This window comes from Octopus sinensis, linkage group LG10 (genome assembly GCF_006345805.1).
Source record: "Octopus sinensis linkage group LG10, ASM634580v1, whole genome shotgun sequence".
NCBI lineage: Eukaryota > Metazoa > Mollusca > Cephalopoda > Octopoda > Octopodidae > Octopus > Octopus sinensis.
Genome location: NC_043006.1, coordinates 72,089,418 through 72,115,860, shown reverse-complemented (window position 1 = coordinate 72,115,860; position 26,443 = coordinate 72,089,418). Strand labels below are relative to the sequence as shown.

At 38.7% G+C, this 26,443-nt stretch overlaps 1 protein-coding gene and 1 long non-coding RNA gene across 3 annotated transcripts; one reads left to right on the top strand and one right to left on the bottom strand.

The window, feature by feature from the left end:
- Nucleotides 1–3,083: 3,083 nt before the first annotated feature.
- Nucleotides 3,084–21,254, bottom strand: LOC115216695 (glyoxal reductase). 2 transcript variants are annotated; one of them, XM_029786222.2, is made up of 8 exons: nucleotides 21,100–21,254; nucleotides 19,361–19,441; nucleotides 17,207–17,314; nucleotides 15,208–15,396; nucleotides 13,326–13,417; nucleotides 8,275–8,382; nucleotides 5,402–5,495; nucleotides 3,084–3,260 (listed from the first exon to the last, which is right to left on the bottom strand). In XM_029786222.2, the coding sequence occupies exons 1-8, from the start codon at nucleotides 21,191–21,193 to the stop codon at nucleotides 3,115–3,117; spliced, it is 912 nt and encodes a 303-aa protein (XP_029642082.2). In that variant the 5' UTR covers nucleotides 21,194–21,254; the 3' UTR covers nucleotides 3,084–3,114. The 2 variants fall into 2 exon arrangements, with proteins under 2 accessions (XP_029642082.2, XP_036362686.1); XM_036506793.1 differs by lacking the exon at nucleotides 21,100–21,254 and adding an exon at nucleotides 19,521–19,655.
- Nucleotides 4,716–25,867, top strand: LOC118765166. The gene is made up of 3 exons (XR_005001033.1): nucleotides 4,716–4,861; nucleotides 10,164–10,173; nucleotides 25,856–25,867. It is a non-coding gene; the product is annotated as an uncharacterized LOC118765166 (long non-coding RNA).
- Nucleotides 25,868–26,443: the final 576 nt, after the last annotated feature.

The following is a 26,443-nucleotide window of genomic DNA, read 5'->3' as shown; positions in this document are numbered from 1 at the left end:
GCATCAACCGATCGTGGCCGTTGCCAGCCTCCTCTGGCACATAAAAAGCACCCACTACACTCTTGGAGTGGTTGGCGTTAGGAAGGGCATCCAGCTGTAGAAACACTGCCAGATCATACTGGAGCCTGGTGCAGCCTCCTGGCTTCCCAGACCCAAGTTGAACAATCCAACCCATGCTAGCATGGAAAACAGACATTAAACGATGATGATGATGAATCTCTCATAAACATACATTGAAAGTAAACAAACAAACGAAGTTTGTTTTAGAAGCGTTGGGATGTCTTAGAAAGTTAAAGAAGTGATTATATATTCTAAAACGCAGGATAATACTAATAATATAGCCTGAACAGGATAAGCTACCCCTACAAATATTGCCTTTTAATAGCCATAATCAATTAGTGAACATACACAAGACATGCATTGGACTACTGCTCACACATACAGGACTGCGTTGCTGATACCCACGCAGATACACAAGGATACAACTAAAGGAAAGACATCCAACGTTTTGCTAAATATTCACTTATCAACACATTTAACTATTTCCTCACGAAAATACCATTTCCACTCTCTCTCTCTCTCTGGCACTTCTACCACTCTTACAAAGTTACAATTACTTCCACCTCCTGTCAACTAGCTATCTGCATGTCATCATCCTCACTTAGATCCATTCATCCTTCCTGTCTCTCCTCCTTTCATCAACTCTGCTGTATTTCACCTCAAAGATCCCACACTAAAAATTTGACCCAGTATATTCTATTGCAACCCTTTGGAATTTCTTTCCAACTATATTTTTCAAGAAGACATGAACTTACAAGTTGAACATCAACCACATTAATCTTACAAATATTGTACTGTAACCTACAAAGACCATGAGCACTGCCACTTCTACTTAGAGTAATATATATATATCAACTATAACCAAGGATAAAATTTATAAGGGACTTACTTTATCAAGTAGCTAGCATGTAAAAACCAACTTAGGTAAAACTTAAGAGTATTTAATTTTATAAATATAATTATAAAATTATAAAATATAATTATAAAAATTATAAAACTATAAATGTTATTTATAATTTATTATTATAATTTTATAATTATATTTATAAAAGTAAATATTTTGTGTGTGTGTGTATGCATATATATATATATATATATATATATATATATATATATATATATATATACATATATCATGGGTTGGATGGTTTGACTGAGGACTGGTGAGCCAGAGGCTGCACCAGGCTCAATTTGGTCTGGCAAAGTTTCTACAGCTTGACACCCTTCCTTATCCTAACCATTCCGAGAGTGTAGTGGGTACTTTTTACATGCCACCGAAAAGAAGGCCAGTCAGTCAGTTCTGGCAACGACCATGCACAAAAAGTGTTTTCACTTGCTACCTGCACGAGAGCCAGTGCAGCGGCACTGGCAATGATCATGCTTGAATGTTGTTTTTCACATGCCACCGGCACATGTACTGGTAAGGTGATGCTGGCAATGATTATGCTTGAATGGTGCTTTTCACGTGTCACCGGCACAGGAACCAATCTGTAGCCCTGGCAATGATTATGCTTGAATGGTGCTTTTCGCGTGTCAGCGGCACAGGAACCAATCTGTAGCCCTGGCAATGATCACAGTCGGATATGCTTTTAATGTTCCACTGGCATGAGTGCCAATCAGGTGGTACTGTCATCAGCCACATCAGTGATTTTGGTTTGTTTACACTTGCCTCAATAGGTCTTTGCAAGCAAAGTTCATTGTCCAATGAATGAGAGGTACTCATAAGTGGGCTGGTTACACCCCACATTCAGATGTGCTTTTAGAGTTCCACTGGCATGAGTGGCAATTAGGCGGTACAGTCGTTGGCCACGTCAGCAATTTTCATTTTAATTTCACTTATCTCAATAGGTCTTCACAAGCAAGGTTTATTGTCCAATGACTGAGGGGTATTCACAAATGGACTGGTTACAACCACTGGCATAGGCCATGGGCTATGGTCTCACTCGGCTTGTCGGGTCTTCTCAAGCACAGCATATCTCCAAAGGTCCTGATCACTAGTCATTGCCTCAGTAAGGCCCAATGTTTGAAGGACTATAACGAATAAGAGGGGGCTGAGAATAGATCCTTGGTGGACCCCTACCCCTACTCTGAATTCTTCACTGTACTCATTGCCAACCCTCACCTTACTGACAGCATCCCTGTACATGGCTTTCACAGCTCTCACCAGTTTCCTCATTGACCACCAGATAAGGGATCCGGGGACCTTGCCAAAGGCTTTCTCCATGTCAACGAAAGCCAGGTACAGAGGTTTATCTTTGGCTAGGTATTTCTCCTGCAGCTGTCTTACCAGAAATATAGCATCAGTGGTGCTTTTCTCTGCCACAAACCCAAAGTGCATCTCAACTAAACTGACTCTCTCCCTAATTAGTTGGGCTATGACCCTCTCCATGACCTTCATTACTTGATACCCCTGTAATTATATATATATATATATATATATATATATATATACACACACACACACCTATACTGCCATAGTTAACCAGCTCTTACTCTTCCCTCACACTCTTATAACTGCCTCCCTGCTCCCATCTCTTGCTTCTTGAGGGTTTTGCTCTGGTAATCCATCACTATCATCTTACTTTTTCCCAGATACTCTTACCCACCCTTATATAAATACAGGGCAACCCTCAATCTTCTCTATAGCATAAAATCAGGCATAAAATCCTGGAATAAAATCTTTTCTCAAATACTCTCTAAACCACTTAGTGAGGAGAACTTTTCCCTTTCACCCCACCACCCTTCCTTTTCCTTTTTCCTTATTCTTTTTTATTTTGCAAGTAACAGCTGGTAGCACAAAAAAAAAAGCGCTCAGTACACACAACAAGCTGCTTGGTATTAGGAAAGGCATCAAGGCATAGGAACCATGCCAAGCTGATATGGAGCACGATATAGCCCTGTGGCTCACCAGATCCTGTCAAACTGTCCAACCTATGCTAGCACAGAAAACAGACATTAAATGATAATACCTATGCTAATGCTGATAATAATGATGTTGTTATATTTACAAAATCAATGAAAACAAGACAAGATAGTTATTTAAATGTTTAAGTTTTAAACAATAGTTGAGGAGTCCCAGCAATAATGATGCTGACTATCTATTTGGCTAATCATCTTCATCTCTTCATCATCGAGTTCAAACGAAAAGATATCTGCATTTTCTGATATGTGTTGCATGTTTGTAGATTTTGGTAAAACTCCTACAAAAGATGAGAAACAGAATCAGAACAGCAGTTGAGTAAAATTAGTACACTTACAATTGTGTGTGTGCATGCACATGCATATGTGTGTACACAAGCATGCATACACACACACACACGCACATATATATATATATTAATATAGGACATTGATGGAAACTGAAAATGCATATAACATTTTTTATATAGTAGACAGGTTTTAGAAAATATCCCTCTAGTACCAGAGGAATGATAAAATGTATTGAATCTATGCTGTAAAGGGATTCAAGATAGGAAGGGCATCCAACATTAAAAAGCAAGACATCTTTCATACTTTGGCCTCACACCTAACACAAATCAACTACTCTCAATACCACATCTCTACTCTGTCAAAGAATCTTCATTTGCTAGTCACCTGGTGACCTCACTAATGCTGGTGCCATAAAAAAGTACCCAGTACATTCCGTAAAATACATCCAGCCATAGAAATTTTCTAATGCAGACATTGGAGACCAATGTAGCCCTCAGTCTAGTCAAATCCTGACAAGCCATCAAACCCATACCAGCATGGTATGGGTTTAATAGATGCTGATTATGATACAGTAGTGAGGCCTAGATTCAAAACCGTGTAGGTTTTGTAACTAGGATCAGACATCAGATCAGGCAACTTGCCCTGAATACTAACCAATCATCTTGCAGCAATATCACCCCATATTATCAAAAATTCTATATTTCTGCACAAATGGGGGTTATAAAAGCAGAGACATGGGTGATCACACCAGAGAGAGAGAGAGAAAAACACACACACACACAGGTGGACACATACAAGTCCTTAAGAAGACAGATTCCTTGGTTGCTGCTCAACTTCGAGCTAAAGGAATCATTGTCTATGAAGAGCAGAGTATTTTCCCACCTCTCACAAGAAGCCATTCTTTATTATTAATTCAACAAGAAATGCAATTTACTACTGACAATACAGCCCTGACAAGTAGCTGTATAATCATGTAAATATTTGAAATGTATAAATAAATGTTTATCAAACACAGTTTGGAGTTGATTTTAATATGGGACAGCAAGCAGCCTAAACATCATACCAATTAATCAAGTCCCATCTAGCCAGTCCAACAATACTGTATTTGAATTACACTGGACTTACAAATATTGTTATCATTAATGCTAAGGTGGCAAGTTGGCAGTCATTAGCACCCCAAGGAAAAACCTTAGCAACATTCAAATTCTGCTGAAGTTAACTTTGCCTTTCATCCTTTCAGGGTTGATAAAATAAGTAGCAGTTGGGCATTGGGGGGGGGGGTGATGTTATCGACTTACTCCTCCCAACCCCAGAAATTGCTGGCCTTGTACCAAAATTTGAAACCATTATTATTATTATTATAATTATTATTATTATTATTATTATTATTATTATTATGAAGGTGGAGAACTGGCAGAATCGTTAGCATGCTGGGCAAAATGCTTAGCAACACTTCATCCCATCTTTACATTCTGAGTTCAAATTCCTCTGAGATCGACTTTGCCTTTCATCCTTTCAGGGTCGATTAAATAAATACCAGTGAAACACTGGGGTTCAATGTAATTGATGACTTCCCTCCCCCACAAATTTTGTTCCCATTTCTTGCCAAGTGTCTTCCTGACACCTAGGGCAAAGAAACTCACTGTATACATTGGTAGGCCATTAAAATAAACACATCAGATTGTTCCTTTACAAAGTCATGAGACAGAAAAAAAGGGGAAGAAAGAAAGAAAAGGAAAGAAGAAAAATTCTTTAAAATAGGGGAAAAAAGGGAAAAAAGAAATCAAAGAAAATAATGGGGAAACAAGGAAAGAAAATTCACAATAACAATGCTATTCTCAGTACATGTGACATACCAGTTAAAACAATCTTTTGCACTTCTTGAATAGATGATAAGCCAGGAATCATCCTAAAATAATTTCAGTTCCTTTTTTTATCATTCCAAGTGCTCCTACAATCACTGGTATTGTAACAACCTTGAGATACCACATTTTCTTTTTTCAATCAGCGAATCTTTATATTTTCCCGAGTTTATCAAATTTTTTTGCTGAGATATTATGACCACAAGGTATGCTCATGTCAATCAATAAACATATATTGTTGTTGTTGTTGTTATATAAATGATACGTACCAATTCCCTGTTGTATTGCCCATCTGAGTAATATCTGGGCAACTGGCCTTTGATGCTTCTTACCAATTTCTTTTATAACTGCATCATTCAGAAGCTACAATCACAAAAAGGATTTCTTTATTTGCCACAGGAACATTCAGAAAGAAACCATTACAAAGAAAACTAAACACAAATGCATAGATACATGACAAAATACAGTAATACATACATACACTTACAATACACACACACACACACTCACACATACACACACACACACACACACACACACTCACATACACACACACACACACACTCTCACACACACACACACACACACACACACACACACACACACACACACATCATCATCATCATCAGCTGTTCTTTTAACATCCATTTTTCAATGTTTGCACAGGTCAGTTAGAATTCATTAAGACAGATTTTTTTTATTGTATGATGCTTTTCTTGTTACCAACTCTTACTTGTGTCTATGACTAGACATGTTTCCATGTTTCCATAGAAGATTAAAAACAAACGACATCGCTTGTATGGTGGTGACACTCATTTACAGCTGACATGATATCAAGCAAAGAAGCACAAGAAGCACAAGAAGAACAAGCAAACGAACAAACACGCGAATGAACGCATGCATGAACGGATGCATATATATATATATATACAAACACACACATATATACATATATACACACATACACACACTAGCAATGCATCCCGGCATTGCCAGGGTGTTATGACCTACAACCGCATTGTATTATTTGTTCCTTTCTTATGGCCAGAATCGGTACAGCTGATATATAGTGAACTGGATTACTGGCATAATGGAAGTTATTGTTTATTTAAAAGTGAAAGTAGGAAGGGTACAATTTGCATGGGTTTGCATGAAAGTGCTTTCTGTTCTTAAGAAGGATCACAAACTATGTATTGCTTCATTGTATAAAAGGGGGTTAATATGATTTTGCCCAATTTCAAATTTTTTATTTTCCCCCATCCCCACTGCAATTTCTTAATTTGTAATTTTTTCGAATTTTTTTTTTTTATCCATGTAGAAAAATACAGAGATTATGAATCTGGCAAATATATATTTTATTTAAAGTTTAAGCTTTCTTAAAGAAACACTCACTGCCCCTTACTCCACCACATCCACCCATCACCTACCCGCTTTGAAAAAGCTTAAAACCTCCCAATGTTTCACTTTTTTCTGGAGTGGCTGTGTGGTAAGTAGCTTGCTTACCAACCACATAGTTCCGGGTTCAGTCCCACTCGGTGGCATCTTGGGCAAGTGTCTTCTACTATAGCCTCGGGCTGAACCGAAGTCTTGTGAGTGGATTTGGTAGACGAAAACTGAAAGAATCCCGTCGTATATATGTGTGTGCGTGTATGTAGTCCAACCCATGCTAGCATGGAAAGCGGATGTTAAACGATGATGATGACATAGATGATAAGCAGCTTTTTTTATTATAGTACAGATGGGTGCCTGACTGGCACCTATGCCGGTTGCATGTAAGAAGCACCATTTAAGCATGGCCAATGCCAGTGCCACCTGACTGGCACCCATGCCGGTGACATATAAAAAGCAGAATTCAAACGTGGCTGATGCCAGTGCCGCCTGATTGGCTCCTGTGTCAGTGACACATAAAAACATCCACTACACTCTCAGAGTGGCTGGCATTAAGAAGAGCGTCCAGCTGTAGAAACCTTGCCAAATCAGACTGGCACCTGGTGCAGCCTCCCAGCCTGCCAGTTCTCAATCAAACTGTTCATCCCATTCCAGCAGAGAAAGCACACATTAAATGATGACGACGACGACGATGATGATGATGTGGCTAATTCAGAAAAATATTACTTTCATTATTCACACATCATCACTCTCACAATGCAACACTTTCTAATTTTGGTTAAAATTGAAAGTGTGAAACTATTTTCTCTTTCTAATGATTCTTGTAGAGCTGTGTCTTTTATATAACTATAGCTAGTTGTTGAGATAACATAGAAAATACGTAAATGAAAATAAAGTTTATTTGGCAGCCAAAAGATTACCGACTTCTTCAGCAGAACGCTCTCCTAATGCCAACCACTTTAAAGAGTGGTGCAGGGTGTATTTTCAAGGCACCAGCTGTAGACTAAAAAACTTAAAGAAGCTTCCACAACCAAAAGAAGAATAGAAGCACAAGTGTGATTATTCTAGACAACCTTAAATAGCCTACAACCTTCTCTTTCTGATGTATTGTACTTGCTTCTGAACTGAGTAAAGAAATTGATTCATGAAAATCTCTAGATTTACAGAACCAGCCAACCATGCTCAATAGAAAAAAGTTGTGAATGAATATTTAAAATACACACCTATGTTCTTCCACCATAGCAGTTCATTGTATATGATCCTTGCTCTACTAACCATGGTGTACCATTCATTATATATTGCTATTCAAAACACTGCTCTATTTTCAGGTATTTCATTTGTTTCATGTTAATATATGCAATAGTTTGTGTAAATTTGAATAGTCATATAGGTGTGGCTGTGTGGTAAGAAGTTTGCTTCTCAACCACATGGTTCTGGGTTCAATACCAGTGTGACACTTTGGGCAAATATTTTTTGCTATAACCCCATGCTGACCAAAGCTTTGTGAGTGGATTTGGTAAACAGAAACCAAATGAAGTTTGTTGCGTGTATGTGTGTGTGTGTATGCATGCATGCATGTGTATATACACACATGCATTTGTAAATATTGTTAGAGTAAGAAGTGTACAAATAGTGGCTATTATACATATTATACATCAATCTGACCAGTCACTAACAGTGATACCTGGTACTAACCAGCAATCAGAGGCAAGCTTCAATTATATGCTTGTGGTGCTAAGATTAGGAAACTTACCATATTGTCTTTTGATGCTCCAAGTGAAGAATATGCTTGATATTGTATGTTATTCTCTTGACAAAACTTCCATACTTCGTGCTGTACCAGATGCGGATGATGTTCAGTCTACAGAGAAAATTAATTATAAGAAATGGTTAGTTTAAAATGATAGTGGTGGAAGTAGTAATGGCAGTAGTGGTGGTGGTGGTGATGATAGTAGTAGTTGTGGTACTGGGGTTATTTTAAAACAAAGAGAAATACTTCTATCATAAATTTTTGGTTGATTTTAGGTTTGTTTGTTTTGTATTTTTTTCAAATCACTACATAGAGTAAAGTTTAATGAGAATATTTTAATATCTGAATGGAAAGTTTAAAAGGATAAATATTGTCATCAAAACCAGAATATTTTGACAAGATTACTATTGAAATTTATTGTTTTTGTGGATTCTGTTATGCTTTGACTGATTTCAAATTTTAGTTTTTGATCATACTAAAGCACCAGAGTCAAAGATTTAGGTACTCACATGGCTCCTGTAATTATTTCAATCAAGTATTTATTTATCAATGTCCATTTGTTGAATTGTTAAGTTGCAGAACATAAAAAATCATACATATATAAACTACACCAGTGAAAATATAAATACTGATGCATATGCACATACATGTACACACATACATGCACACATGCATATGCATACACATCCTACACACTCACACAGACACACTCATGTTTCTATGCATGTGTGTGTGTGTGTGTGGTGTGTGTGTGTGTGCACATGTGCATATATATATATACATATATACATACATACATATATATATATATATATATAATATATATATATATATATATATATATATATCATCATCATTTTCATCGCTTAATGTCTGCTTTCCATGCTGGCATGGGTTGGCCGGTTTGACTGAGGACTGGCAAGCCAGGAGGCTGCACCAGGCTCCAGCCTGATCTGACAAGGTTTCTACAGCTGGATGCACTTCCTAACGCCAACCACTCTGAGAGTGTAGTGGGTGCTTTTTACATGCCACCAGCACGGGAGCCAGTCGAAAGCACTGGCACTGATCACTTCAGCATGGTGCTTTTTACATTCCACTGGCATAAGGAGACAATCAGGTGGCACTGGTAATGACCCACGCTCAAATGGTGCTTATTACATGTCACCAGTCAGTCAGTACTCGCTACAACTACATATACAGGGTGGGTGAAAAGTAAGTAGGCATAAAAAATTGGTATTAAAATCCATATTCTTTCTACAAATTTATGGAAACAAATGACACATGTTCTTTATTATATGGGAAAATGAAAGTAAGTCTTCATATTTCAACATAAGCACCGGTGGCATCAACTAGTTTCCTCAAATGGCCAGGGATGGAATGAACAACCTTTTGAAGGACATCGTCTGGGATATCATTGAGAACCATCTGAATCTTCAAGTCCTCTAGTGTGTGAGATTTTTTCTAGTACACCTCTTCTTTTGTGTAACCCCACAGGTAAAAATCACATTGAGTGAGATCTGGACTTCTGCGGTCTTCAGGTTTTAGCTCCAGCATGTAATGGGATTTCCACAGACGAAAATTCAATTCCTTATGCAACATCATATGTATTGTGTGTATTGTTAGTCCACTTTCATGAGCTGCTTGAAATACTATACAGTAAATTTATTCAATAAAATCGACATTGGCTTCAACCACAGCCTCCAGACGACTTCAGAATCTCCTGCAACTCTTCTGGACGGTTTCCTTGTTTAAGTTGGTGAATGTTGCCAAAATCCTTTCCAACAGTTCATCTTTGGTGTTACAATGAGTTTTGTTGGTCTCTTGCTCAACTGCACCTCACACATAATAATCAAGGAGGTAGCAGTCTGGGGAGTTAGGTAGCTAGATGTTAGGGGTGATGTGGTTGCAGAAACTGTCTGACAGCCATGATTGGGTTCTCCAGCTTGTGTAGCATGGTGCAAAGTCCTGTTGCCAGACATAGTCTTCCAGCAGTCACCCTCTTCACCCAGAGCAACACTACCTCCTCCAGGCACTTGATGTAGGCCTCCATGTTGAGTGTGAGGCTATGTGGGAAAATGAATGGAGGTATAACGTTGCCATAACAAGTGATCACTCCAAACACCATGATGTTGACTGGATGTTTGAATTTTGTCATTTTTGGTACACGTCCTCAAATTGCACTGTCTTCAGATTGACATGCAAACACTCTGAAATGTTTGTATTGGCACTTCCAGCACAAATGCCATGTAGTACAGCATGTTGTTTCCAAATTTCTGACAGACTAAATTATGTCATGGTGCTGTTTTTCTCACAGATGGTGCCCAACTGACCCTACTATACTGTGTAGTCAACAAAATCAAAAACAAACAATGCCCATGCACGAAATTAAAAATATAAAATGGCAACAATATACCCATCACACCATGTATAGATATAATTAAGATTCAGTTGAATTAGGTACTTAAATTGAGGCACCTTACTAGTTTGATATAGTTCAACAATATTATTTGATTATTGAATATCAAGACTCTGTGTAGGGGGGTTTGTGCCTACTGCTCTCTTCAGATGACTGCACAGGCATCAAACATAAAGAATAAACCATTTTTATAGACAAATTTACATCAATTATAGAAACCAAAATATTTACATTGTTTTCTGTCCGTCCGTCCGTCCATCCATACATACATACATACATACACTATTTAGATATATACTTTGTTATATATATCTGTATTGACATTCTCATTTGGTAATGCTTTTCTCTCTCTATATATATATATATGTATATATATATGTACAAATAATTCTTTACCCAAATAAACTGCATTTCATATTCAAAGCTCTCATGAAGCTATATTCAAGCACTTTATTTCATGTTGCTCCAGTTCACTCAGCAGTAGAAATGAGTTGCGACGTCACAGGTGCCAAGCTGTATCAGCCATTGTCTTTCCCTTGGATAACCTGGTGGCGTGGAGAGGGGAGGCCGGTATGCATGGGTGACTGCTGCTCTTCCATAAACAACCTTGCTCGAACTTGTGCCTGGGAGGGTAACTTTCTAGGTGCAACTCCATGGTCAGTCATGACCGAAAGGGGTCTCAGCATACACACACACCCCTTGGTGGGGAATGTACCCACCAGCATAGAATAGTCATTAGTGATTTTAGACTCCAGGCCAGAAGAATGCCAAGAAGGAGACCAATATGGAAAAGAAGGATTTGGAAGCTTGAGAACCCTTCATATAGTCAGAGATTTATGGACATCCTAATTGAGAAGTTTTGAGCAAAGTTCAGAGAGTTCCTACCTCAGCTGTTAACAAAGGACCTCTCCTTCAGAGTGAAATGCAGATTGTATGATGCCTGTATGTGTGAACAGCTATGCTACAAGGCAGTAAAACATGGGCTGTGACAGCCAAGGACAAGTGTAGGCTTGACAAAATGAAGCCAATATGCTTCACTGGATGTGCAATGTCAGTGTCTATGTACAACAAAGTGTAAGAATCTTGAGAGAAAAGCTGGGCATAAGAGGCATCAGATGTGGTGTGCAAGAGAGATGACTGCATTGGTATAGTCATGTGATGCATATGGAAGAGGACAGTTGTGTAAAGAGGTGCCGATCTCTAACTGTGAACAGAACCTGTAGTAGAGGCAGAGTCAGGAAGGCATGGGAGGAGGTACTGAAGCATGATCTTTGTATTTTGGGCCTTACAAAGGCAATGACTAGTAACCAAGACCTTTGGTGATATGCTGTGGTTGAGAAGACCTATCAAGCCAACTGAAATTACAGACATGGCCAATGCTGTTGTCATGTAGCTGGCACATAAAAAGCACCTTTTGAGCGTTGGGCATCATGGAGGCAATGTGGCCAATGTCGCTGGCACAAGAAAAACTCCTTTTGAGTGTTGGGCCTCAAAGAGGCAATGACGAATGACTAAGATCTTCGCATTGTGCCTAGCTTGAGAAGAAGATCCATCAAGCCAGTTGTAAAAGCAACCATTACACTCTCAGAGTGGCTGGCATTAGGAAGAGTATCCAGCTATAGAAACCATGCCAAATCAGACTGGAGACTGCTGTAGCCTTCCACCTTGCCAGCCCTGGTCAAACCATCCTACCCATGCCAGCATGGACAATGGCGCTAAATGATGATGAGGATGATGATATATATATATATACCTCCCTGTACCCACTTGAATGTACCCACTACCTCATCTTCACCATCTTCTGTCTCTTGAGCTGGTCATGTATCTTCTTTACAAGACACCTCTTTCTGTCCCTCGTTTCATGTCTAATCTCTCATCACCCAGCAGAAACCTATCTCTCTCAATACTACTTCCCACTTAGCTAAGGGGGTCTTATCTTGCAAGTTACTTGATTTGGTGACCTCACTGCTGCTGGTGCCATGTATGAAGCACTCAGTACATTCTGTAAAGTGGTTGGCATTAGGAAGGGTACTCAAATGTAGAAACCATGCCAAAAGAGACAGCAGAGCTTGGTGCAGTCTTCTGTTAAGCCAGCTCCTATTAAACCATCCAACTCATGCCATCATGGAAGGAGGATGTTAAATGATGATGATGATGATAATATAACAGGATGAGCATCTGGCTATAGAAAATCCACCTCAATAAATTCCGTCCAATCCACACAAGCATGAAAAGATGAGCATTATGATGGTGATGATGCATGCTGTGAAAAATATTGTCTTTCTTTTTTTTTTTAAAGTATTTCTGAAAGCAAGGGTGATAATATTCAACAAACTATATTTTTGGAATGGAATAAGCAGAGCAAGAGTACACATGAAGATGAAAAGTATCGCTGAGGAGGTTACATATGTGTAACGAAAGATTTCCAGACAATGGACATGAGTTAGAATAACAACAGTGACAAATGAGTGAAGAAAGAATATATAGTGCATGTGTTTATTTGGCAAAAAAAAAAGAAATTACCATCCCGAAATGCAACAATATATATTTATCTCCCTTCTCCCCTATTCTTTAACTGAGAAAATATAAAGAGCTGGAATGAAAATGAATTATAAGTAGCGATCAAGTAATGAAATACCTGAAGAACTGCTGGTTTCACAGAAGAATCTTGTAGAAGTTCTTCCAGATGATGCTTTTGATAATTTGAAATTCCAATTGACTTCAATTTACCTTTTGCAAAAGATGGAACAAACAACATAATTAATAGATCTATATTTGAATAAATACATTTTAATAGGCAATTTAACTGACAAGCTAATAAATACAACTAACTCCACATTGGCTTTAGAAGATATATTTCTACATATATCTTAGTGTAGGAATCTTTTGTGTATATAAGGAAATATACTGTAAATCCTCGAGTATAGTCTGCCCTTGAATATAATACGCAGGGGATTTTTAGGGGGCTGTGCCTCTGAAAAACCTAAACCTTGTGTATAATATGCACCCCTTCTCTAACTTGAGTCAAGGAGGTCTATGTAACGTCCTTGGTTTGTAAAAATGTATACGGTAACGTCCTTTATTATTGCCTTCTTTATCTTTGGCATCTGTTTAATTTCATCTTTATTTCTTCTCCATAACCAGACATTGCTTTCGTCAACATTAAATTTTCTTTCTGTGGCTCTATTACCATGCTCTTCAGCATATGATATAACTTCAAGTTTAAACATAGCTGAATAAGATCTCCGAGGCATTTTATGGGCATGTAATGTATAAAATGTTTTATTGGAGATTAATGTACAGATTTAAGTCGCGCTTGTAAAAAACCCTAGTAAAGACCCACAGAAGTTCAAACATTTAATACTGGTATTTAATTAAGTATCTATTGTTTGCCACGGTAATGATGCAAACTACCAATACAAACACTATTTAGCGCTAAACTATTAATCACAATTCGTGCATAATAAAGCCAGCAACACCTAGTTGAACAAATACTTCCGTGCATGTGTAATACAATAATGGTGATGTTCTTAACTGTTATATGGGAATGTAAATGTTTGCAAATTGTTTTTGTTACATGTTATTCTGTGTTCTGAATACTTTTATTTTAATAAATGTTGCTTACTGCAAATTATGGATGATTCTTTTATGACTTCATTGCTTTCAGGCTTAGCTTAAGGTATTTTCACGCCCGACATCACAAAATGCCTCAGAATAAACATTGCTGAACAGCAAATAGAGACTCGGACATTGCTTAGAAAATATTTTTCATTTTTAACCTTGTATATAGTATGCACTAGGGATTTTGACCTTTAAATGTTGGGGATAAAATGCAGATTATACTCAAAGATTTACGGTAATACCTAAATGTAGCCACAGAAGATATTAAAGGAAACATTAAAGTAAATAAAAACAGAATAGATAACATTATTTGACATTTTAATGAAGTGTAGTTATAACAAGTATAAAATATCAGTGTCAGTTACCTCCCTTCAATGATAAACCCAATTCTAGTTTGAGACAGAAATGCTGAAAAACAGGGATCTCCAATCACCAGACCACTAAGCAGTAAAGGACTGCAGATTATTGGGTACCGGCTGCCCAGAAAGAGTATATTTTAAAATCTTGTTTCTATTTTATTGACTATTGCAGTCTGCAGGGTGCTTTTGCATTATATATGTATTATATATATTGTAATTAAATTATATATTATGCACTTTATTGTGTTTTGTTATACACACAGTGGAAGCGTGCTGGACCCATGATGATGATGATGATGTAATTCCCCAGTCTGTGGGAAAATTGTTTGATAGAGCAGCTGAGAGAAGACAAGTAACATTATGGTCAATTAGGAGAGTGAAAAGAAAATACATCAAGAGATAAAAGTAGCTTTATGGTCATGAGTAAGATGGAAGTCAGTGTGAATCATTGAGAAATAGGGGTAATATCATGGTCAAGGTTTAATCAAATCTATTGTCATAAAAAATGAAATTTATTGAGGGTTCAAATTGAAGTCTCACCTTCCTTGTACAACATCTCCATGTCTTTCCAGCTTTCTTGACGAAGAATCTTTTGCTTGCTGTCTGCAGGTTTGAACCCCTGTACACCAGGCCAATGAATTAAATATAAGTCGAGGTAGTCAGTTTTCAAGCGTGATAATGATTGTAAACAAGCTTCTCGGCACTTTCCACTTCCTTGATCTCTTGGGCCTGCAAATAATTGATCCAAGAGAGTCATCACATGTGTTAATTTGAAATTATGTTAGTCAACTGATTAAGTTGTAGGACCATGCACTTATATCTCATAAGTTCAAAATCTGTCTCATTATAAAATGGTTGTCAACTTACAGCAGAAATGCCTCCCCAGCTCATACTGACATAGAAAAAAAAAGAGACGTTTTCTTCCAATGAAGACTTAAGCTAGCTGAATTATTAGTTGTGATCTATTACATCTGAGTCGATGGTTTGTATTAATTGCTAGCAAGGACAGAGTATTTCATTTTGCAACTATAAATTACTACCAAGTATATTAACCCTTTAGTGTTTAAACTGGCCATATCCGGCCAAAGTTTTCTACCTATTTTATGTTTAAACTGACCAGATCAGGCCTCTCACACCTAACCTACATTGATATTCTAAAAATAAACAGTCACATCATTGAAACCTCAAAGCTATAAGATAATGCATGATTAATTCAAAACAATTTGAGTGAAAAAGTATTACATTTAACAGAGTAATCTGAACACTAAAGGGTTAAAGGCTTACAAGTCAATGTTGTGCCTTCCCTTTTTGTGTTTGTAGTACAGTGTTGCAATTTTTAAGTTTGTCTCTACAGATTTTCTATACAATTTGGAACAAACACTGAAAGTTATGATGTTTTCTATACAAATACGTTTATGTAAGCTGCAAATAAAGATAGAAAACATAGGTAATGGGTATATATGCTTATCTCAAGAGTTATTGCTCTTTTATCAGCATCACATCCAATCCATCAACTACCCATAAACACATTGCTTAAATACCCACCAAGTTTGGTGATGTAGTACTATTGGACAGACCAATTTACATATTAAATACATTCCTGACAGCTGGTATGTAAATATTACTTGCTAGCATGGATACAACTTTGTGCTGATGAAAGAGCAATAATTCTTTAAATACGCATATATACCCATTGCCTATCTTTGACTGCATTGTTTACATAAATGTATTCATATACAAAACATTAGTGGAGGCACATGGCCTAGTGGTTAGAGCAACGGACTCATGATCTCGAGGGATAGCGGGTTCAAATCTCAGACTGGGCGATGTGTGTGTTTATGAGTGAAACACCTAAGCTCCACGCAGCTCTGGCAGAAGGTAATGGCAAAATTCTGCTGACTCTTTCGCCACAACTTTCTCTCACTCTTTCCTCCTGCATCTTGCAGCTCACCTGCAATGGACTGGCGTCCCATCCAGGTGGGGAACCTAATATGCCAAGGAAACCAGCCCTATGAGCCAAGCATGGATTGAGAAGGAAGAAACAACAATACAAAACATTGTAACTTTCAGTACTGGCTCTGAGTTCTATAAAACATCTGTAGAGATAAACTTATTAATAGTTAATACCTCACTATTACTTCTGTATTTTGAGTCAGCATTGTAGCAGAATTGTCAGTGATCCACACAATATGCTTCACGGCATTTTTCTCAGCTTTACATTCTGAGTTCAAATGCCAGCAAGGTCCACTTTACATTCCATCCTTTTAGTGGTTACTAAATAACTACCAGTCAAATGCAGGAGTTGATGAAATTGACTTATTCCACCCCTAAAACTGCTGACCTTGAGCGAAAATTAGAAAAAATTATTACTGACCAAGATACTTCATTCTAAATGCCTCAACTCATCTAGCTGGAGTTAGGTACCATATGGAGTGGTACGGCATACTGTTACTGTTGTAAATATTGGAGGTACTGTAAAAACGATAAATGATTTATGCTGAACAAGTCACCTTAACTAAAATTTATGAATAATACTCACCTAATTTACTGGTGATGAATATGTCCTCTCTTTTCAAGTTATATTTAGCAAGTAGTTCCAGAAGACTTGATCCGATGTCTGATTCATTTTTGTACACTGAGGCTGTGTCTGTCAAGTGGAATAACAGAACAGCATTGACGTGTGTAATCTTTTATTAAATCTCTAATAGTATGTGTATGTGAATGTGCACATGCATGTGTATGTGTGTGTGTGTGTGTGTATGTACATAGCATATACATACACATCACACATAACTGCAACAGGATCAGTGAATCTCAGTGATCTACCTCACTGACCTCTGTAAAAACAACAACAGCAGCAGCAGCTGCCACCACCACCATTTAATGTTCGTTGTCCATGCTGGTATGGGTTGGATGGTTTGACTGGGCTGGCACACTGGAAGGCTGCACCAGAATCCAGTCTCATTTGGCATAGTTTTCTATGGCTGGATGCCCTTCCTAACACCAACCACTCCAAGAGTGCAATGGGTGCTTTTACATGCCACTGGCAAGGGTGTCATTGCATGACACCAGTATCTGCCATGACTGTGATTTTGCTTGGCTTGATGGTTCTTCTTCTCAAGCACGACATAATGCCAAAGGTCTTGATCATTGCCTCTGTGAGGCCCAACACTTGAAAGGGGCTGAGCTACTTTGTCTCCATGAGGTCCAACACTGAAAAGGAACTCAGCCACCTCACCTCCGTGAGGCCTAACACTCAAAAGGAACTCAGCCACTTTGCCTCTGTGAAGACCAGGGGCTCGGCCACTTTGCCTCCATGAGGCCCAATGCTTGAAAGAAACTTAGTGACCTCACCTCCATGAGGCCCAACACTTGAAAGGAACTCAGTCACTTTGTCTCTGTCAGGCCCATCATTCAAAAGTTGATTTTTTTTTTTTTTTTACATGCCACCAGCATGGGTGCACTTGGCTTGATAGGTCTTCTTAAGCAGAACACATCGCCAAAGGTCTTGGTCACTAGTCATTGCCTCTGTGAGATTCAAAGTTCGAAGGTCAACCATCACCACATTGTCCCATGTCTTCCGGGTCTACCTCTACCACAGGTTGCCTCCATAGAGAACAACACTTCTTTACACAACTGTCCTCGTCCGTATGCATCACATGACAGGAAGACAACAGAAACAGGAAGAAAGAGTGAAAGAGTACAACAGGGTTTACCACCACCCCCTCAATACGCCCGATCTGGGAATCAAAACTGCGATCCTATGACCGTGAGTTTGCTGCCCTAACCACTGGGCCATTGCACCTCCACACTCTGTCAAATGTAATGTTTATTTATTCCCATTATTTTAACTAATCGTGCATTACCTTGTAGCTTTGAGATTTCAATGGCATGATTGTTATATATTTAGAATGGCATTGTAGGATAGGTGTGAGAGGCTACATTTGGCCAGTTTGAACATAAAACAGGTAGTATATTTGGGCTGGATATGGTAGGTTTGAATGCTGAAGGGTTAAACTATAAACTATTTTCTCTTTATAAGCTTTGTAGAGTGTTAAATTTAGCTTCATTTGTTATGCTATGCTGATGGTCCCAAAGAAGGATGAAATAGTATTATACGAGGTTACCAATAAGTGGGAGCTTTAAGAACTTTAGATTATGTAGAAAGAAAAAAAAGTATATTCCTCAACTTAACCTAGAAGAGATTGTCTCCCTTATAATGGTAAATTGAGCAGGTGCAAACATCATCATCGTTTAACGTCCGTTTTCCATGCTAGCATGTGTTGGACGGTTCGACCGGTGTCTGGGAAGCCAGGAGGCTGTACCAGGCTCCAGTTTGATCTGACAGTGCTTCTACAGCTGGATGCCCTTCCTAACGCCAACCACTCCATGAGTGTAGTGGGTGCTTTTTACATGCCACTGGCACAGGGGCCAGAGAAGGCTTGCAACAGCCACGATCGGTTGGTGCTTTTTACATGCCACTGGCACGGGAGCTGATCAAGGCAGCACTGGCATCGGCCACGTTTGGATGGTGCTTTTTATGTGCCACAGCATCTCATCTAAGCAGACTCTTTCCCTAATGAGATGGGCTATGACCCTCTCCGTGACCTTCATCACCTGATCCAGCAATTTGATATCCCTGTAGTTATTTCCATGCACTAAAAAATAAATTACAGTAAAATATAAGATTTACCTATAGATCGGTAACCAGCTGCCAAAGCAGCATCCAACACAGAATAAATCAACTCTTTGCCTTGAATCTTGTGAGTCCCCACTGCAAAAAAATAAATAAATAACTAAATAAAATGAACAAATATTCTTTACTTGTTGATTACAGTTTAACATATGGTTACCTCCATTCATCGTATATAGAATATTATAGTATTCTTGACTGCCATCTTTTATCTTTCACTTGTTTCAGTCATTAGACTGTGGCCATGTTGGGCCATGCCTTCAAGAATTTTTGTGGGCATGCTTTGAAGAATTTATCTTAGTCAAATGGATCAACCCCAATACTTATTTTTATTTCAAGCCTGGTATTTTGTTGGTCTCTTTTGCCAAACCACTAAGTTACAGTGACATAAGCATACATATACGTGTGCGTTGGTTGATCAAAATGGTGCTTCCTTACTCAACATCTAAAAGCAACACTATAAAGTAACAGAAAGGCACCAAGTTGGCAGATCGTTAGCCCACTGGGCAAAATACTTAGCAGCATTTTTATGTTCAGCATTCAAAGTCCACCAAGGTTGACTTTGCCCTTCATCCTTTCAGAGTCGATAAATTAGGTAACAGTTGAGCACTGGGGTCAATGTAATCAACTTCCCCTCCCTTGAAATTGGTGGTCTTGTGCAAAAATTTGAAACCAATATAAAGTAATGGCCCTTTCTTTGGTACACATATACACCCGTATCATCTTTTCCAAGCTGGCAAGGGTTCGATGGTTCCACAGGAACCAATGGACCAGAGGACCTAATGTCAGTGTTTTGGCCTCACTTCTTCTGCAGGATATCCTTCCAAATACCAATTACGTCAGAGAATTTTCTGGGTGCATTTTAGTGTCACCAGCACGAGTGAAGTCACCAAGTACTTGCTTCTACGTTCTTTAACTCCTAAACAATATTGACCTGGTTATATCTGATAAATCCTTAATTCTGCCAGCAACATTTTATTTAGAAACACAAGAATAATAACATCTTTACAATATCTGCTCGTTTATTTTGACTACAAATTTGCAGAAGATTAGAGAATAAAACATTTATGGTCGCGTGCCAAAATTGGCAACAGGAAATCAAGGACAGTTTATGATTCTTATAACTAAAACAACAATATACTATATTTTTTTATAATTAAGATAAAAAAGAAAGAAAAACTTTGATTCACACAGCAGTAATTTACAGGAAACAGTAATTATAAGCTGTTTCTGGAAGCTACTTAAATACCACGACAGAAGTAACAGATGTTATATGACTCAACAGAAGAGTAAAAATCGAGTTTCTGTTTTTAAATGAAATGCTATGTTTGTAGATCTTTAGATTTTTTATTTTATCTTCTAAGGAATAATTTTTTAAATGGATTGTGAGCGCGCTGTAAACGTTGTTTGCATTACATCGAAGGTATACGAATTCTTTTACCAACAACCAGCAAACGAGCAAAAATCTACATGGCCAGCAATACTGGTCATATTCACTTGGATCTCACCCTATGGTATAAAAAGGGAAGGACACGTGGAAGAATATATTTCTATATATGCAAAAAGGCTGTATGGTCACAGCTGGAATCCTTTGATCACAAATCTGATTCTTCTGAGATTACACAACAGTAGCTTGGTAACTACGCGTGACCAATAACAACAGCCTTTTACAAATAAACTTCCGTTTTCAGTAAGCTTAAAATTTAACACGATAATAATTGAACTAAAATAATACGTACAACCAACGATGGGCATTAATAAGCCATTGTTTAATTTTACTTTAGCTGTATGAATTGAGTGTTTCATTTTGCCGTCTTTCAGTCGAGCAGACATAACGGTGTCATATCAAATTATATTAAACCTAATATGTTTTCTTTTATGGATTAATTTAAAATCGATAAATTGATGTTGTTTCAAAAAAAAAGGGAAAGGCTGGGGGGGGGGCGGAAGTCTTGCCGTTGTTGTTTTGCTCTGAGAGAAATCGATTAATTGAAGGGAAATGTTCTGCGAAGTTTGATAAATATAATGTAAACATAAAATCGTTGTTGGTTATATTTTTAGGCGGTACTTTTTAATGCGATACCGTTTTAATACAGAAACAATATCTCTATAGTAAATACTAGATGGACCACTCAATGGACAGTGTCATCACCTCTGAAATTTAGCATAGGCGTAGATTTGGGACAAAAACATGATTCCAACAGTGGGATTAAAATGAAAGAAAACGAAGCCAGAGATGTCCGAAAAGTCCACCAGAGTCGATGGAAGGGGGAGCTGCACTGAGACTGAAGCTGCGAAGAGATAGATCGGGTGAGTTGGTGTTCCGGAGAGGAAATGAAATCCCAGAGCTGACTTCCAGTGTCAGCAGGAGAGAACTGTTCTCGGTGTGTGGGAAGTTGGTCGGTCACAGTTACACTAAGAGACGAGAGGAGGGGGAGAGTTGGGGCAACAAGGTGGGAGAAGGGACGGTGGCGATGATGCAGGAAATCCTAGAGAGGACGAGAGTGGAAGACCCGGTCAGGGGTAACTGGCATGTGCCCAAGACGGAATGCGGGACCGTCTGGTGTGATGCTAGCAGTATAGCAATAGGGGTTGTGTTGGAGATCGAAGGCGCTGGGGTGGAGGACGCGGCCTGGCTTCGGAAAGCAGATGACTTTAACCACATCAATGTCACCCAATTAGACGCGGTGCTGAAAGGAGTGAACTTGGCCCTGAAATGGGGGCTGCGCTCAATCGAAATCGGGACGGACTCGGCCACTGTACTTGGCTGGATAGGATCGGTGATCACCGATGAGAAGAGAGTTTAGACGAAAGGTGCCACGGAGATGTTGGTGAAGCGCCGTCTGGGAGTTCGAGGAGAATTGATTGCCGAGTTTGGACTGAAGCTGAATGTGGTTTTCGTGCCTTTGGAGAGAAACAGGGCAGATGCTATATCAAGCCACTATATCAAGTAGGCACTTGATAGGACCCTGTTTCTTCGAGGGCTCTGTTAACCAGCGCTCTTACCTTGTTATGTGAAGGGAGTGGTTTGTACCACAGCTCCAGAGGTGGAATGTGGATTTAAATGATTGTTGGTTTCGACAAAATGGTGCCCCACCCCACTATGCTATCAATATCAGGTATTACCTGAATGAAGTTTTTCGGGATAGATGGATGGGGTGAGGATCAAAACTTCCAGCACCTCTCGATTGGCCTCTCAGAAGTCCAGACCTTACGTCTTGCAACAACGCTCTGTGGGGGTATTATCAAGGAGAGAGTTTCACGAGCGATACCAGAATACCAGTTAAAGGACATTGTTTCGACAGCCTTTGCAACTATCACCAAAGCACAGCTTCATAAAATATCACACAGGGCATGACGCTGCATCATTTTGTGCTATGAAAATGACGATGTTCATACAGACTTTCTCGATGTGTGACATTGTCAATGAAAGTGAATATACTAAAACCAGTAAATGTGTTTGATATTATATTGTTCCTCTATTGTTCTTATTACTTTTCGGTAGCGGGTGACAAGACTTTATGACCACTCTATAAGTGTTGACACACATCACAATTCTTTTTCCCGAAATTTCTAGTTTCATTTTGAAAGTATATGCGTGACGTGTGTTAGTATGCATGCTTGTGTGCCCACCAATTTTTTTTTTTTTTCACATTAAATTCTGATAATCTACATACTCTAAGAGGTAATTGTAAAAATATTCGTTAAAAAATATTAATTTTTCTGAAAGTTATGAGGAAACAAAGTCGGGGGAGAGGAGCACATGTAGGTATGCCGACTTTTGCCTTTCACCTTTTTAGGATCGATAAAACCAATTGAACACGATGTAGTCGACTCATCCCCTCCCCCAAAATTGCTGTCCTTGTGACAAAATTTAAAACCATTACTAATGAAATACAAACAAAATATAATATGATTAATTACATTGTGGTAGAGTCAGTGTAACTATTACAAATAAATAAGCACTGTTTTATTCAAGAATAATTTATTTATTAACATTGAATAAATAGAGTAGCAGATTGGCAGAATAGTTAGAGTATTGAAAGGAAAAAAAATGTCTCTGTCAGCTCAACAAAGATACAGCATTTTTTGAATGTACGTCTGCTCTCAGAATTAAACTGGAGATTCACTAGCTGCTAGAACAAGAATAGCCTGGGCAAAGTTCAGAGAGCTGTTACTTCTGCTGGTGACAAAGGGCCTCTCACTTAGAGTAAAAGGTAGACTGTATGACGCATGTTTACGAACAGCCATGCTGTATAGTAGTGAAACATGGGCCGTGACTGCTGAGGACATGCGTAAGCTTGCAAGGAATGAATCCAGTATGATCCAATGGATGTGTAATGTTAGTGTGCATACTCGACAGAGTATAACCTTGAGAGAAAAGTTGGACCTAAGAAGCATCAGATGTGGTGTGTAAGAGAGACGACTGCGCTGGTATGGCCATGTGACAAGAATGGATGAGGATAGCTGTGTGAAAAAGTGCCACACCCTAGCGGTTGAGGGAACCTGTGGAAGAGGTAGACCCAGGAAGACCTGGGATGAAGTGGTGAAGCATGACCTTTGAACATTGGGCCTCACCAAGGCAATGACAAGTGACCAGGACCTTTGAAAATATGCTGTGCTTGAGAAGACTCAGCAAGCTCAGTGAGACCATAACCTTGTGGCCTATGCCAGGGGTGTAACCAGCCCACTTAAGCATACCTTTCCTTCATTGGACACTAAACTCTGCTTGCGAAGACCTGTTAAGGCAAGTGAAATCAAAATCAAATTCAATGTCTGGCATCTGTGCTAGTGGAGCACTAAGAGCACCATCTGAACGTGATCGTTGCCAGAGCAACAAATTGGCTTCTGTGCCGGTGGCACGTAAAAGGGACCATTCAAGCGAGATTGTTACCTGTGTCGCCTTACTGGCACTTGTGCTGGTGGCACATGAAAAAACACACAAGTGAGGCCATTGCCAGTGCCGCTAGACTGGCTCCTGTGCAGGTAGCACATAAAAAGCCCCATTTAAGCATGGCTGCCGCCAGTACCGCCTGACTGGCCCTCGTGCCACAGGTACATCAAAGTACCCACTATACTCTCGGAGTGGTTGGCTTTAGAAAGGGCATCCAGCTGTAGAAACTCTGCCAGATCAGATTGGAGCCTGGTGCAGCCATCTGGTTCGCCAGTCCTCAGTCAAATCGACCAACCCATGCTAGCATGGAAAGCAGATGCTACACCATGATGATGATGACTTCCATAGTCTAAACCCAGCTGTTTGAAAATCTATTATTTAGCTACCCACGAATTTGCTTGTTTCGTTTGACAATGAATCTGGGGTCTTAGTTACAAGTTTTTTCTCAATGATGTAGCTGCCTCTAGATCACTTAGGGGTGAACTGCAGTCTGCAGCACTTTCTAAATAACATTTACCATGAATTTTCTTCACTGATGAAGCGCCATGTCTCATGTGTCCTGATTCTCAAAAAAGGGTTGCTCAATCTGGTAGAAATAACAGCCACTCTTCTCTCAAATCTCATCTTACCATAAGGGCCTCTGAAATAAATTTTGCAAGGCAGATCAAGTTTTTTCAGACACTGGTGTGTGGAGGTGGAAGTGGAGAGAGAGATTCCTCTCAAAATTCAAAAATTGTAAGGAAGTTGTGAAGTTACTTTTTTTTCTTTGAATGTGTCTTGTCAGAGAGTCTATAGAGTTTTCAGCTGACTTTCTCTCCTTTTATAAACCCTGCATACTGTCTCAAAAGGATACAAGGGAACATATTGTCGTCTTTGCTATAAAGAACTACTGGTCAAAGTTAAAACATTTTTCACGATAGGTCTTATAGTTATATGTTAGTTTAACCATTTTACATACAGATTTTTCTGTCTAATGTAATGCTTATTTATTCACATTGTTTTGAATTAATCATACATTATCTCATACCTTTGAGATTTTGATGATGTAATTATTCTTAGAATAACATTGTAGGATACGTGCAAGAAGCTGGATCTGACCAGTTCGAATATAAAACAGGTAAGAATATTTGAGCCAGTGTACAACACTAGAGGATTAAAATGTTCAATGATTAATAAGATAAAGAATTATCTTTAGCAATGTTTATTAATAGCACTAAACATTTTAAATTTGTATAATGCACAATTTATGTTCATGCTGCACGGGTGAATCAAGAAATATGAAATTGTCAAAGGACAACTATTTACTATTTTACTTGTTTCAGTCACTTGACTGTGGCCATGCTGGAGCACCGCCTTTAGTCGAGCAAATCAACCCCAGGACTTATTCTTTGTAAGCCTAGTACTTATTCTATCGTTCACTTTTGCCGAACTGCTAAGTTATGGTGATGTAAACACACCAGCATCGGTTGTCAAGCGATGTTGGGGGGACAAACACAGACACACAAACATACACACACACACACATATATATACATATATACGACGGGATTCTTTCAGTTTCCGTCTACCAAATCCACTCACAAGGCTTTGGTCGACCCGAGGCTATAGTAGAAGACACTTGCCCAAGGTGCCACGCGGTGGGACTGAGTCCGGAACCATGTGGTTCGTAAAGAAGCTACTTACCACATAGCCACTCCTATGCCTATAGAGCAGAAATATATAAATTTAGGACATAGTCACTGATTTTGACAGAATAATCTAGGAAAGTTGTGGGTATAAAAACACATATCTGGTTGCAATAAGAAAATTTCCTATAGAGAGCTAAACTCTAGGGTTTTTACAAGCCCACCAAAAAGTTCTCAAATATTCTATAAAGCCTTTAAGCATGAAAATGCAACTTTTCTTTCTTGTCTCTCACTGCCTGATGTCAAGGATGATTGGCTAGAAAAAATGTCAGTAAACATTATAATAGAATTCAGAGATATAGTCAAAATAACTTGGGTCAATATTACCAAATACAGTAGCATTAATTGCCAGAGGTTCTGACTTTCAAACTTAACATTCCAGGTTCAAATTCGAGGAAGGACACTGGCTGTGGTCTGCTTGACCAGAGATGACTTGGGGCTAAACAATACACTGACACTTTCCTCAATCTTTTCCTCCAAAATCACAGCTGTTGAGAACTCCAC

What these genes read in the sequence shown, in the direction of transcription:
- LOC115216695 (XM_029786222.2), bottom strand. Translation starts at nt 21,193, where the DNA reads ATGTCTGCTCGACTGAAAGACGGCAAAATGAAACACTCAATTCATACA. An exon ending in ATTAATGCCCATCGTTGGTT is followed by an intron (nt 19,442 to 21,099) that starts GTACGTATTATT and finishes ATTTTTTTGCAG; the next exon opens with TGGGGACTCACAAGATTCAA. An exon ending in TGAAACCAGCAGTTCTTCAG is followed by an intron (nt 8,383 to 13,325) that starts GTATTTCATTAC and finishes TTTTCTCTGTAG; the next exon opens with ACTGAACATCATCCGCATCT.